Source organism: Pundamilia nyererei, unplaced genomic scaffold, assembly GCF_000239375.1.
Source record: "Pundamilia nyererei isolate P.nyererei 1_Seehausen unplaced genomic scaffold, PunNye1.0 scaffold00064, whole genome shotgun sequence".
Classification (NCBI taxonomy): Eukaryota; Metazoa; Chordata; class Actinopteri; order Cichliformes; family Cichlidae; genus Pundamilia; species Pundamilia nyererei.
Window position 1 is genome coordinate 2,567,493 of NW_005187465.1, and position 13,056 is coordinate 2,580,548.

The following is a 13,056-nucleotide window of genomic DNA, read 5'->3' on the forward strand; positions in this document are numbered from 1 at the left end:
CTTTCTTTCACAGTAATTGTAAACTGTTATTTCAGTTGCTGTTCTGTCAGCTAATCATCTTTGGCTTTTAAGACAGACGAAGCCATTGGTTGGCTATTTTTCACTCTTGTGATTTTGGTGAGAGTGATGTTTTGACTTATGAAAACTACAGCCAATTAAAATAGTAAATCATGTCTCATATGAGACGGGATAATGGTGCAAAAATGCTGTGCTGCCCCACATGATATAATATAATCTGGCACACAAGCACCATTTGTGACCAACCTGCCGTCAGCTTCATCTTGCCCGTCCACATCAAATCGTAACCTCTTCAGAGGCTTTGGCGTGGAGCCATGATCCAGAGTCCTCTTTAGGGATCGATCACTGCTGTTGACCATCTGGTTGATCTTCTGGAAGCGATTTGATGGCTGCAGATGAAGACAAAACGGAAGTAAGAGTGAGTGAGGAAACAAATAAATGGCACTGCAGCTGCTGAGAGATCAAACCAGCCCTTTGTTACACTACAGAGCAAAATGTTTTGATGCATGCTTGATAATCCAAGTAAGTAAAATACCAGAAAGTTGATTTTGTACATCCAGACTAAGCAACCAGATGAACAGAATCAACTCTCTGGGTCTACAGAGCAAACTTAAGATGAACATACCCCAAATGATTCGCCGATCGATACCAGCATTCTGCAAGGGCAAAAAAAACCCCAATGAGCATTGTACAAAACAAACAGGCCTTCATTTCAAATCATTCTAAAATATCATTCTAGTTCAGGAGTAGCGTTGTCAAAAATTATTTGACAACGAATATTATGCAGGACTTACTTGGATCGAGGGGTCATGATACCGGGAGACATGCGTGCGCTTTTCAATGGAGAGATGTAGACATTGTTGCTACCGGGCACACGCAGAGGCGAATTAGGGAACTTGTAGGGGCTGCAGGGTATTTGTGGGATTGGCGAGAGTGTCGGAGGCTAGAAAAGAAAACAGCAGCAGAAACAATGAGAGAAACTTGTAGAAATACTTCTTTTTTTATATATGTGCATTAAAACCCCACCGTCACCAATGACTACTGCAGATGTAGCTCACCCTGGTAGAAGCATACTGCAGGATGTTTGTTTTCAGCTTCTGCATAAACACTTGGTTGTAGAAGACAATGATGGAGTCGTAGTGGCCTTCAGTGATCAACACGTGCTTGAAGGTCTGCAACATTCAAAGTGTTTTGTTACAGTTCTACATGAAACACGATTACATCAGCAAAACTCCAGCCGACTCGGTGAGTTTTTATGGAAACTGTAGCAGGCTGTTTTACCTCTTGGCTGGTGTTGGCCATGTTTTTGTATGCTGTGACAATGGTCTTGAAGCGCAGATCAACGCTCTTCACTTTACATATGGCATACATGGCAGACATCATCAACTACAGGAACATACAACGTATTTAGCAGAGAAAAATAAATAAGAAAAGTGGAGGAGGGCAATAACAGGAGACGAGGGACAGAAACAAATAGTGAGAGCGACATATTTCCAGCTTACCTGATCGAGGTGACGGTCTCTCATCAGCTCGTACTCATGCTGCAGAGTGTGCTGGAACAGAGTCCATATTATGGGCTCAAACTCAGGGTGGGAGGACAGCAGGTAGGAGCAGAGCATCTTCAGCCTTGTATAGGCCAAACGGTACACTACAGAGAAACAAAACCAGAGGATTAGAGCGTCTAGTGTGATAGAATAATGAATGGAACCTCTTATCTTAATAAAAATGTAACAATAATAATATAAGAATAAAAAAATTGCTTAATGAAAATGTGGGGACACCTGACTGTATCTGCAATACTTTAAAGAAAATATCAAACAATGTTATTTTATACAATTGCATTAATATTTTCTCCTATTAACTTGTTATTTTTCCCATTATTTACTCCATCCATCACAACATTACTACTTTAAAAGATTACTTTATTGCTAGGCAGGACCACCACCATCAATTATTTTTGACTAGTGCAAACTCTACCAGTGACTTACATTTTTTATAGAAGAGGCTGAGAGAGTTGGACTTCAGGGGTCGTGGAGGTTGGCTGGTTGGCTGTGAGGCAGGCTGAGAGGAAGTTTGACAGCTGGACTCAGGAGGTAATACACGCAGGCCTGGGCGCATGGGGGACAAATATCTGTGCGGGAAGAGCACAGGAACCAGTTTCATATGTCAATAAACATGAAACATTCCCCTAACCACGAACCTTAAATGGACGGGTAAAACAAAAGAAAGCTCTTCCTCAAAGCTCAAAAAAAAATCTAAGAAAGAGGGGAGGGGGAGGGGGCTGTGGAATTTAACAAAATATTATTGATGCTTATCTGCTCATCTATGACGTATTCATCAAGGCTGTGCTGTTTTGATTAGTCAGTAGTTTCACAACTCTTGTAAAAAGGGTTTGGTGTTCTTTCAAAATCAAAAGACAAACTGATCGAAAGCCGCGGGATGACTTACAGGTCGGCTGCGGTGTGGTTGTGCTGCAGCGGTTGACTGAAATTAGCTGGGGTCTCCACCTGCTCTGCTCCTCCGCTCTCATGTTCCTGTTTCAGAAGCTCAAATAGTGGGGAGCCCTGCAGAGACACAAACATTTACTTTATATTTAACCATTTCCATTTATATCCTGTCCATCACAACTTTCATTTTCCTTTCATTCAAGCAGGAATTTTAAAAAGGTGCAAAAAGAAATTATTTCATTTGGCAATCACATAATAATGTAATATAATAATCCTGTTAGGTTGGAGATCATGTCTTGATCAGGCAATTGGTTCCTTTTTGGTTTTTTTTCCTGGTATATTAAGTAGAAGACATGTGCAGAAATGATGTTAGAGGTATTTTACATGTGAAATGTCCCTTGCAAAACAGCCAACTGATAAGTCAAATCTATACATGTATTATAAATCTGTTCCTCATTTTATGTTGACCCAAGCACACACCCTACAGTATCCTGTCTGACTCTGAATGCATTTGACTGACTCGTTAAGCTTGTTAAACAAATAATAACTTCAAATTAAAAATACATTTTCTCTAAATACCAAAAAAGAAAAAGAAAAAAAAGAAGCTAAATCTATGTTAACATGCACAATTCTAAATCAAGATGAAAAGACAGTGAAAGTGAAGGTTGCACGTGAATCTCAGCACGCAACCGTCACACCAGTAAAAAAGCAAACTGATATGAGCTCATACAGGGAAGTGAGGAGTGGTTTACAACTCAGCAGCTCCCACAGTAACTGCGAGTATGGACTTGTAAGTATGGCTTATGGTACATTCATGCATCATGCCTGCCACACCCCGCTTACGCCACCAACATTTCAAAAGTACATTTGGATAAGAACATTCGCTGACATCTATCAGTGGTTATCTATCCTCACAGCTGATTATCAGGTCGTAACATATTACAACACTACATAATACATCCAACTACAGATGAGTCATGCTCTTATTTTATTTTATTTTTTTAATTTAAAATACTCCAAATGACACTAGTAAGAGCACTGAAAGACAAAAACATGCACTGTGCTATTAAACAAATAAGAAAATCTCCTGATAAATGCTTTAATGTTTCGGGAAGATGATGAAAAGACCCCTATGGCAGGCAGCAAGGACAATCTAACACACACAACAAAAAAAATTACTAAAACTTATCTTACTGAAATGTGAAAATTACAGAACACATTCTATTGTTCCATTATTCAAATGCTTTTTATTTGCAAAAGCAAATGAAAGACATTTGAATGGGAGGACTTTGGCCCCAGCGGTGGCTCCACCCAGTGGTTCGACAGCCTGCTCTGTTCCCTGTGTCAGAGGCTCTGCCATCCAGGCTGCTGTGAGGTTTCTGATTTACAATCCAGCAGGAGCAGAGTGACGATCAGCACGTGCCTTTGGGACTTCAACAACACAGAGAAGAACGAGACAAGTGGAGACCCACTAAAGTGTTCACAGAGCTAAAGGGGAAAAAAAGCACGACTCTTCTCTTTTAATACATTTGTTTTGTGAGGACCACTGAAAACAATGAAAGCTCCACTTAAATGACCATCGCTGCACATACAGGACAGCTGCCACAGCAGGACAAGTAGATGGAAAGGACTTTGGATGGTATATCAAGGAGCTGCTGTATACCTTCTTTTTTTCATGGCATAACGAACACCAACTGTGAGTAAGGAGAACCTTTTCACTCTTTCCACTGTAAGTGTACACTCTGGTTTAAAGATGGATAACAGCACGGACTGCAACAAGAGTGACAACTTCAAGTATAACCTCTACGCCTCGGTTTTCTCCATGGTGTTTGTAGTCGGACTTACCTTCAACGCGGTGGCTGTGTACATTTTTGGCTGTACGCTGAAGATACGGAATGAGACCACGACGTATATGATGAACCTCGTGGTTTCAGACTCTCTGTTTGTCCTCAGCCTGCCTTTTCGGATTGTGTACTTCATCAAACGTGACTGGCTCTTTGGAAGTGCGCTCTGTAAGATCTCCGTGGCCCTATTCTACACCAACATGTACGGCAGCATCCTCTTCCTCACCTGCATCAGTGTCGATCGTTTCCTAGCAATTGTGTATCCATTTCGGTCCCAAACAATTCGTACGAGGAAAAATGCCAAGCTGGCCTGCCTTACAGTTTGGGTGATCATTCTCTCTGGAGGTATAACCACTGGGGTCTTTTTGGACACCACTTCACCGAACAATACTAACTTGGGTTCGGTAAACTCAACGCCACAGTTTTGCTTTGAAAACTACTCAAAAAAACAATGGAAGGCTGAGCTTTCGTGGGTGGTGATGTTTATTGAGACTGCAGGCTTCCTTATCCCACTGATGTTGAATGTGTTCTGCTCTGTCATGGTGCTAAGGATACTGAGGAACCCCAAAACCATCAGCCGCGGAGGAAACCTCAACAAAGCAAAAATCCTGAGGATGGTCTTTGTGCATTTGCTCATCTTCTGCTTCTGTTTCATTCCCTACAATGTGAATCTCATCTTCTACACCTTGGTCCGCTCCAAAATCCTAAAGGGATGCTTTGCAGAACATGTTGTAAGAACCATCTACCCCATCGCTCTGTGCATAGCGGTGACCAACTGCTGCTTTGATCCAGTTGTCTACTACTTCACTTCAGAGGCCATTCAAAGCTCCATTAAACGAAAGTCTTCAGCATGGCAAAATGGTGCCAGGCTATTCGAAAGACTACAGATGGACAGCTTGCAAAGCAGCCCAAGTTCAACGCCCAAGAGTTTGACGCTGAAAAGTCTGAGACCCAAAATATTTGACAATGAGTCCACGGTCTAAAGACAGCCTGGTAATGTGAGCTACAAATTTGACTTAAGCGAGTATGGCTGACAAAACTTCAATTCAGAGGACAAATCAGAGGACATGGGTGAAAGCAGAGTGCCTTAGAAAAACAACATAAACAAAATGGTTACTGGGGAGTCCGGCTCACCTATCGGACACAACAGAGACTTTAGACCGGAAGATAATGATTCAGTCAACAATAGGTACTAACACAAAGAAAGAACTTCTTTCACAGAGAAGACTCACCTTTAAGAAAAACCCTAATTTGACAGTGCTGAACCAGTATTACAACTCTTTACATCTACTGCCCTGTACGGTTTTCAAGTATTTGTTTTATGTGTATTGAGGTTTTAAAGAAGTTTTTAGAGAATCATGTTCTATAAAAGCTTTGATTCCCATTCTGAAATTGAATTAAATATTTTTGTAACATTTTGAAGTGTTGTGTATTGAATTCAATACTTGTTTGATCAAGCGGTAGGTTGTGAAATACTTGGCACTATCTTGGAAGAATTTTTTTCCCCCATGTGGCTTTCACTGTTCCCAGCTAAATAAGTCATCTAGACTGGTTAGTCATATGTGTGTGGTTGGCCCCTCAGTGCACAATACATTTATAAAGTTTTAAATTGTTTCATTACATGTGTTGGTAATAAATGAAAAGTGTTCCAACAAAACTGATGGTCTTTAGAAAAAGAAAAGTGGGTCAAAATGTCATCATTTCTGCATATACAACAACACTGGAACCGTAAAAAACTCAACCTACACACAATATAGATTTTCCAAGTTCCTAAAATTTGTTGGAAATCCTGAAAAACTAATTTAGACCGGATCCAGGCTCACACTCTGTGAAAACATAAGTCTCATAGCAACGATGTGTATATTTCTTCCATGCTTGTGACAAGCTGTGTGATGCAAGACTGAACACTGCACATACCTGCCGACAGCCTCAGGGTCTGTACTGACATGGTTAGACTCATCACCTCACCAGCAATGATGAGAAAGTTCTGTAAAACTAAAGCAGGCAAGAAACAACTTGCCTCTTGAGGGAAAGGGTAATAAAACAGTCTAGAGAGGGGGTTTTTGTAGAGCAGTATTTGGTCAGATCATTGTATGCTGATCAACTTCCCAAAAAGATAAACAAATTTTATACAAACCATAAGAAAAGTTCTGCACATTACAGCACAAGAACATATTACAAATACAAATAATAAAACTTTGTATGCACTCACAGGGATTTTTTATTTTTATGTGTTCATGGACTGACACGCAAGTGGCACTACTGCTTACAGCCCCTTGTTTCAGTGAATTATTGCTTTTACTTTATGAGCTACAGTTTATGATTAACTCTAGTCACTCACATAAATTCATAACAAGGTGTTGTAAACAAGGTGTTGTAAACAAGGTATTGTAAAACGCTTTGAGTGTCTAGAAAAGCGCTATATAAATGCAATCCTACCAGAACGCCTACAAAAAACCCGAAAGTTAATCTGACAATTTTCAGGTCAATGAAAAAAATTTTTCATTGACATCTGACAACCTGTAGGCTAAACTAGAGATTAGAACTCTTGTATCCCTCTAAAAAAGGTCATTAAAAGTAATCAGTCAGCTATAAATTAGAGGAACAGGGCAAGAGAGAGGGCGAGAGAGAGAGAGAGAGACCTGTTGGTGTCTAGGTGTGAACTGCTTCAGTCAGCGGCAGATTCCCAACTGCAGCATCCTAACAAGCTAGCCACAGTTAAACACCAGCTGACTGGAAAAATACCTTTAATCACACTGACAATGCTCCCATCCTGCTACTGGTGAGTGACTAAATTCTACCTTTAAATATTCGCTTTGGTTGTGGCAACTGTAAAATTAAGTATAATCTTTTTCTCTAAATTAAGCATATTAATTGCTCAAACTTTTCCAGAAAAATTTGTAATATCCATACAGATTTAAAGATGGGGTCCTCTATTTTAAATCTGACAGGTCATCGAATTAAAAACATCTGTCTTAATAATAACGCTATGAGAAAGAGAATTTGTCACCTATTTTAATTTTGAAAAGTTATTTCCAAATTTGAATTAAAGTTAGTTTTTAGATATTAGAAATATATATATTTTTTATTCTTCTATTGATGCTCATTTTGTGACTGAATCGGTTCTTTAATGACCTACATTATAGATGAGCTGGCAAGAAAAAAAAAGATAAACTTTAATCATGATCACACACAACAAACAATTGTAAAAAGCTATAATCAGACTCTGCCTTTACAACCGGAAAAATGCTCACCTGATTGCCTATGCCGTGCAAACTTAGTTCAATTATAAAATCTCAATTAAAAAAAAAAAGATTGATTTTATGGGCTCTGGTAAATGTGTATTTAATCTGTCAATGTAATGAAATACATCAGTTAAGTGCTTTTTCGGTTGGCTTTATGCATGTAATGACACCAAATGTTTGCTTTGTTTCTTTACAAGCAGGAAGCTGCTGGTAAAAATTTATTGGCAAAATCAATTTGTTTTCTATATAACATAGACCGGAATATATACGGATGTGTATTCGTGTCATCTCAGCAAATTTGCATTTCAATTTTTAAAAAAAATTGTTTTGTTTGATTAAGTTTTAACTTACTACACGTTTAACTGCTCCAGCAGATCTTTCGTCACATATGCCCTCTTCAACCGATCTAACCCTCCTCCAGATATAAGACCATAACAATTTGACGTGCTGGAAGTGGTCAAATCATTTTGAGACATGGAGCAGTGGAATATGACTGATTTGACAGCCAAGCCAGTCTCACTTTTGTCTAACTGTACTGTCGATATAAGCTACCGCTTCACCTTCTACAAAGTATCCTACAGTGTCATCTTCCTGCTGGGGGTGGCCACCAACAGCCTGGTTCTGCGCAGACTGTGTCTGTCTCCCTGTACCATGAACAGCACAGCCATTTACATGGCCAGTCTATCGACGACTGACTTGTTTTTTGTCATCTCTCTACCTCTGAGAATCTACTACTACCACCAAAAGGCTCAAGCCTTGTCCTCCAAGACAGAGGACAGCCCCAGTTGGACTCTTGGGCCAGCTTACTGCCAGATCACATTCACTCTCAAATACATCAGCCTGTATGGGGGCATCTTCTTCCTGGTGTGCATTGCTGTGGACCGTTACTTTGCTGTAGTGCACCCCCTGGCATCGACACTGCGCAGGTTACGTGCCGCACGGGTGGTGAGCGGAGGGATCTGGTGCCTGGTTCTGGGGCTCAGTGTGTGTCTGCCTGCGCTGCGGTTAGCGGCCTCTCACCAGAACAAGGCCTGTCTGCTGGATCCGTCCTCACGACACCATCGCACCCTTATTCTGTTATTCCTGGGCATAGCCCTGGGGTCATTTCTGCTGCCCACTCTTGTACTCCTCTACAGCTACTGCCGGGTGCTGAGTGTCCTTAGCAAGATGAGACACCGCTGCCGCAGCAACCGCCACGGCCATCTGCACACTCTAAGGGTTATTTACTCAGTGCTGGGTGTGTTTCTCCTGTGCTTTCTCCCCTATCACATCAACCTGCTGGGATATACTCTCACACACATGAAGCTGTTGCCACATTGTGGCCTGGCTAAGGCGACCAAGGCTATGCATCCTGTGGTCCTTTCCTTAGCCAGTTTCAACTGCTGCCTCAACCCACTCATCTACTATTTCTCCAGCAGCCCGGTGCACAGGGAGGTGCCCAGTAGTGGAGTCAGTGGTAGCTGATGACACAAGTACTGTAAGACCTCTTTATTAACAAAAGCATTAGATTGCTTTACTGTACTTTTGTCAATTTGCAAAAAATATCCTGTTACCTATATTTTTTTTCCATTATAGTGAAACTGTAACCACCTTTGTGTATGTTAAAAGTGTAATCTGTTGTTGTTTTCAGTTTCCGTGTGTGTGTGCCCCACGTGTGGAGCAGTCAGAGTAAAGAAGCACTGTGAAATCATTTTATTTTTGGCAAAGCAGCTTCGTATGTTTGGGAAATGCTGACATGGAATGAGATCAGTAGTGAAAGCAGGATTTATGTAGAATCTCCTTTTATTCTTCTTCTTCTTCTTCTTCTTCTTCTTATTATTATTATTATTATTATTATTTTTATTTTTTTATTTAAGTGACTCTTAAACAGTGACAACAATCTGCTTCTTTTGGGCCAATAAATCCTAAATGATTGATATCCAAAGAGTCTCTATGTCATGTATACATCAATCTCTGTGAAATGCTGTGATATTATTGGCATCCTAGTCTAATAGCAATGAAAGATCAAACTGACCGTCCTCCATGCAAGTCTCTCCATGATGAGGTTCTCGCAGGTCTCCAGATGTTTGACGATCTCTTTGCTTAGCGTGGGGTCGGCCTTGATAAAGCTCTCGATAACTTTATAGAAATCAAAGGCGGTCAGGTTGAACACATTTAGTATCCAGGGGAAACACACATCTGTTTCGGCTAAGTCGGCTCCTCCATGGCTGTACCCTCCATTTTTGAAACTGCTCTCTAATCATGTGGAGCAAAGAACAACATTAGAATTGGTCACACGTAAAAGATGTGTAAAACTTTAATTACTGATAACAGATGACCAAAAATACAGAATACTTCATAAAGAGCTATATTATTATTCATTTATAAGAAAGTTATAGGACATGCCTCCATATGTTGCCATGACTACCTCCAAAGCACAAGCCAAAAGCGATGTGTGGAATGTGGAGTCATTCAGGAGTTTACTGGAAAGGAAATCAAATGACTCAGCTCCATGGAAGAAAGTGTGTGTCAAAACAATAGAAAGCATGCATGCAATTCCAATGCACCAACATGGATTAGAGTCATAATTCCCACTATTCTGATAAAAGTGGAGAAAAAAAAAACATACCTGAAATTTTGCACAGACAGGCGCTTCTCTTCCTACGGAAAAAAAACAAAAACAAAAAAACACCCCAAAAAAATAAGACCTCAACGTTAAGATTTACCAAAAATATTTTCTTCCTAGAATGGGATTTATCTTTTAATTGATAAAAGTTTAAATAGGATGAAAGAAAGAAAAAAGAAAACTCTTGTATAATAATTTGGTGACTGATGTCTATAAATCTTATCAGATAGATTTGAAATTAAAAGGTAAACATCCAAAACAAAACAGTAAAATTCTCTTAACCCACCAGTTTAAAAAAAAGAAGGTAAAAAAAAAAAACTGTACCGATTTCAGCATTTCCTCCATAACTCTGTAATACAGTCTGACACCGAGGGTGAATCTCTGAAAGAGAAAAGCAACTCAATTCAGATAAAAACAAAAGAATATGAGGGACAACATGTTGCCATTGTTCCTCCTTTTCGTCTCCATACCTGCCTGCCGTACACTACGCAGCGTGGGCCGACCGCCTGACCGAATCTTTGACTGAACACCTGTCCAAGCGTCTCCAAGCGCTTCTGCACATCCTGCGTCGGATCCACTGTGCAGTGCTGATGAAGGGATAGCGAGAGGGAGAGAGAAAGGTATGTTTGAAAATCTGCAGTTTTATCTTTTAATTAGAGGCAAATTTCTAAAGACCCACTTTGAAATATGTAACCAAATTAGCAGATGGCTGGTCCCCACTGGAAGTGAGATCACCCCTCAGCAGTTGAATGGAGGTCATGGCAGCTCTGATGGGAGATTAGAAAAGAAAAAGAAAAAAAAAAAAATCAGACAAGGACTATAAGGTCCTTTTCAATCAAGTAAGGTTATAATCTGCATCTTAGAGATGTCATTTAAATTGCTGGCAACTTAAAGGGAAATAAACAATCATCACAGAAATGCACAAATGTACATATTGAGAGGTGAGTATCTAAACAGTGCTTAAACCCCCCCCCCCCACAATACTGCAGAAGCAAACATGAGACCTCTGTCCTTTCCCGCTAGACAAAGAATGATAGATACAGTCAGTGAGGAACTGCTAAGTGCCCACCTGATGGGTGTCTGAGGAGGGACGAGTACTCCATCTTCATCTGACAGGTTCTTCTTTGGTGTTCTCTCCACTTGTGATCTGAATGCAGGAAAAGATTATTGAACATCTTCTTTAAGTTATTTTAAGAACCCAACATCTAAACACTGTACGCTGAAGAAAAAAGGGATTACATCTCGACTTTAGGTGCAAGAACAGTCTCGTCTCCATTGAAAAACATTCGTCCGTCAATGTCTCTGCTCTTGAGGTAGTGTTCTTCATATTGTTGGTCGACATCATTCACCTGGGTTGAAAGTCACAGCAAAAAGTAACGCGCGGTGAGGCAGAAGCCAACAGACACAGCTCTCAAAGGTTTCCGATTCAGATTACAGCTGATTGGATGAAGGCAAAGCTTTGCTTATTCTACACCTGAACCAGACAACAGGCAAAGCAATAACCAGCGCCAAAAACTCATCGAAATCTTTGTTTTTTCCCCGAGTAACCCAGGCCTTTTGATGACAGCCTATCATGGTGACATTTGTACATTATTTATTTAAGACACCTAAGCAAAAATGCACACCATCTGCCCGTCACCGTGTTCACTATAGTCGTTTAGAGGAGTGTACCACTGTCAGCAAACAGTAGCATCCTGTCTCTGCATTATAGTGACACACTACAAAGGACCTCCTGCTTGAGTGCACATTTACCCAACACGATATACGTGAAAACAAACACATATAGGTAGCAAATAGCGCAACCAACACCTGCCAGACGTTCAAACGCTCTACAGCGGCAGAAGCGGACAGGAAGAGATAATGAATGGAAACTCCAAATGCAGTTAGTGAGAATAAAACCAAACAGTGGAGCAGGTGTTCGGACAATGACATCCTACCTGAGGAAAATCTGGGCTTCTTGAAAGATCCATCGACTCTAAGAAAGCCATGAAACTGGTTTGGTATACATTCTTCACCTGCAAAATAAATTCACATAAATACATTTTGAGTTGTGTTTGTCCAGTAAGACTATGAGATTTTTTTAAAAGTCTTCACACCTCTTCTGCACTGCATTCATTCTCTTTGCATAAGGTTTCGAGAAGCTGTACATCAACCTCTGGCTCCACAACTCGGGATTTAGTTTTGCTCTGGTTGCGACGAGATGTTCGTGTTGGAGGGCTCTGAATTTTGCTGATGGCTGATTCTGAGAATAAATAAATAAATAAAACCTCAAGGAGCTTTAAACCAAACTTTCATGACAAAAAAATGGTAATTATTTGACTTTACATTTACTTATTGTACAATCTGAAGTCATAAAAACATTAAAAGCAAAGAACGTGTAAATTAAATGCTACTGAAGCTTACTGTAAAGAGGCTGCAGAAGGTCTGGAGAGCAGCGCTTGATGATTAACTCCAGCGTACAAAGAAGCAGCTGAAATGATATGACCAGGTCATCCTCCATCTGTAAGGCCCTTCCTGCACGCAGCACAGATGCAACACATGAGACGCATCGTCACAACAATTCCGATGCCTTCTTAAAACAACAAAACTTAAACCATGATTTTCCAATTCAACTATTATCTGCAGCTGAACACGAAGGAGGAAGGAAGGGTGAAAAGAAGATGACAGAGAGGCATGAAAACAATTCCATAACGTGTGTTAACAGCTTGATTCTACTTGTTCTTGTTGTTGTTAATGTATTCATAAGCTTAACCGACCTTTGGCCAACAGAAACATCGTCCAGCAAGTCCGCACGCTTTCCCTCTCCCTTGAAAATGATACACCAAATAATTAATCACGCAGCAGCATCAACCTTTCATAACAAGTGCAAAACCGCTAACACACAAGACAATAAATAT

General features: G+C 40.3%; 2 protein-coding genes across 2 annotated transcripts in view; one reads left to right on the forward strand and one right to left on the reverse strand.

Annotated features, from left to right (window-relative positions):
- rb1 (retinoblastoma 1) overlaps positions 1 to 13,056 on the reverse strand; it is a 21,618-nt gene that overhangs the window by 4,462 nt on the left and 4,100 nt on the right. The window contains exons 4-23 of the mRNA XM_005735647.1: positions 12,916 to 12,965; positions 12,563 to 12,673; positions 12,256 to 12,401; positions 12,097 to 12,174; positions 11,399 to 11,508; positions 11,229 to 11,306; positions 10,839 to 10,926; positions 10,630 to 10,746; positions 10,484 to 10,540; positions 10,163 to 10,194; positions 9,940 to 10,016; positions 9,569 to 9,789; positions 2,467 to 2,582; positions 2,007 to 2,149; positions 1,521 to 1,666; positions 1,300 to 1,404; positions 1,077 to 1,190; positions 813 to 961; positions 644 to 674; positions 265 to 407 (exon numbers count right to left, since the gene is read on the reverse strand). Of these exons, the coding sequence (XP_005735704.1) occupies positions 265 to 407; positions 644 to 674; positions 813 to 961; positions 1,077 to 1,190; positions 1,300 to 1,404; positions 1,521 to 1,666; positions 2,007 to 2,149; positions 2,467 to 2,582; positions 9,569 to 9,789; positions 9,940 to 10,016; positions 10,163 to 10,194; positions 10,484 to 10,540; positions 10,630 to 10,746; positions 10,839 to 10,926; positions 11,229 to 11,306; positions 11,399 to 11,508; positions 12,097 to 12,174; positions 12,256 to 12,401; positions 12,563 to 12,673; positions 12,916 to 12,965 (2,112 nt within the window). The remainder of the gene's footprint in view (positions 1 to 264; positions 408 to 643; positions 675 to 812; positions 962 to 1,076; positions 1,191 to 1,299; positions 1,405 to 1,520; positions 1,667 to 2,006; positions 2,150 to 2,466; positions 2,583 to 9,568; positions 9,790 to 9,939; positions 10,017 to 10,162; positions 10,195 to 10,483; positions 10,541 to 10,629; positions 10,747 to 10,838; positions 10,927 to 11,228; positions 11,307 to 11,398; positions 11,509 to 12,096; positions 12,175 to 12,255; positions 12,402 to 12,562; positions 12,674 to 12,915; positions 12,966 to 13,056) is intronic.
- On the forward strand, positions 3,827 to 5,945 carry LOC102207051 (lysophosphatidic acid receptor 6-like). The gene has a single exon (XM_005735559.1). The coding sequence runs from the start codon at positions 4,219 to 4,221 to the stop codon at positions 5,290 to 5,292; it is 1,074 nt and encodes a 357-aa protein (XP_005735616.1). The 5' UTR covers positions 3,827 to 4,218; the 3' UTR covers positions 5,293 to 5,945.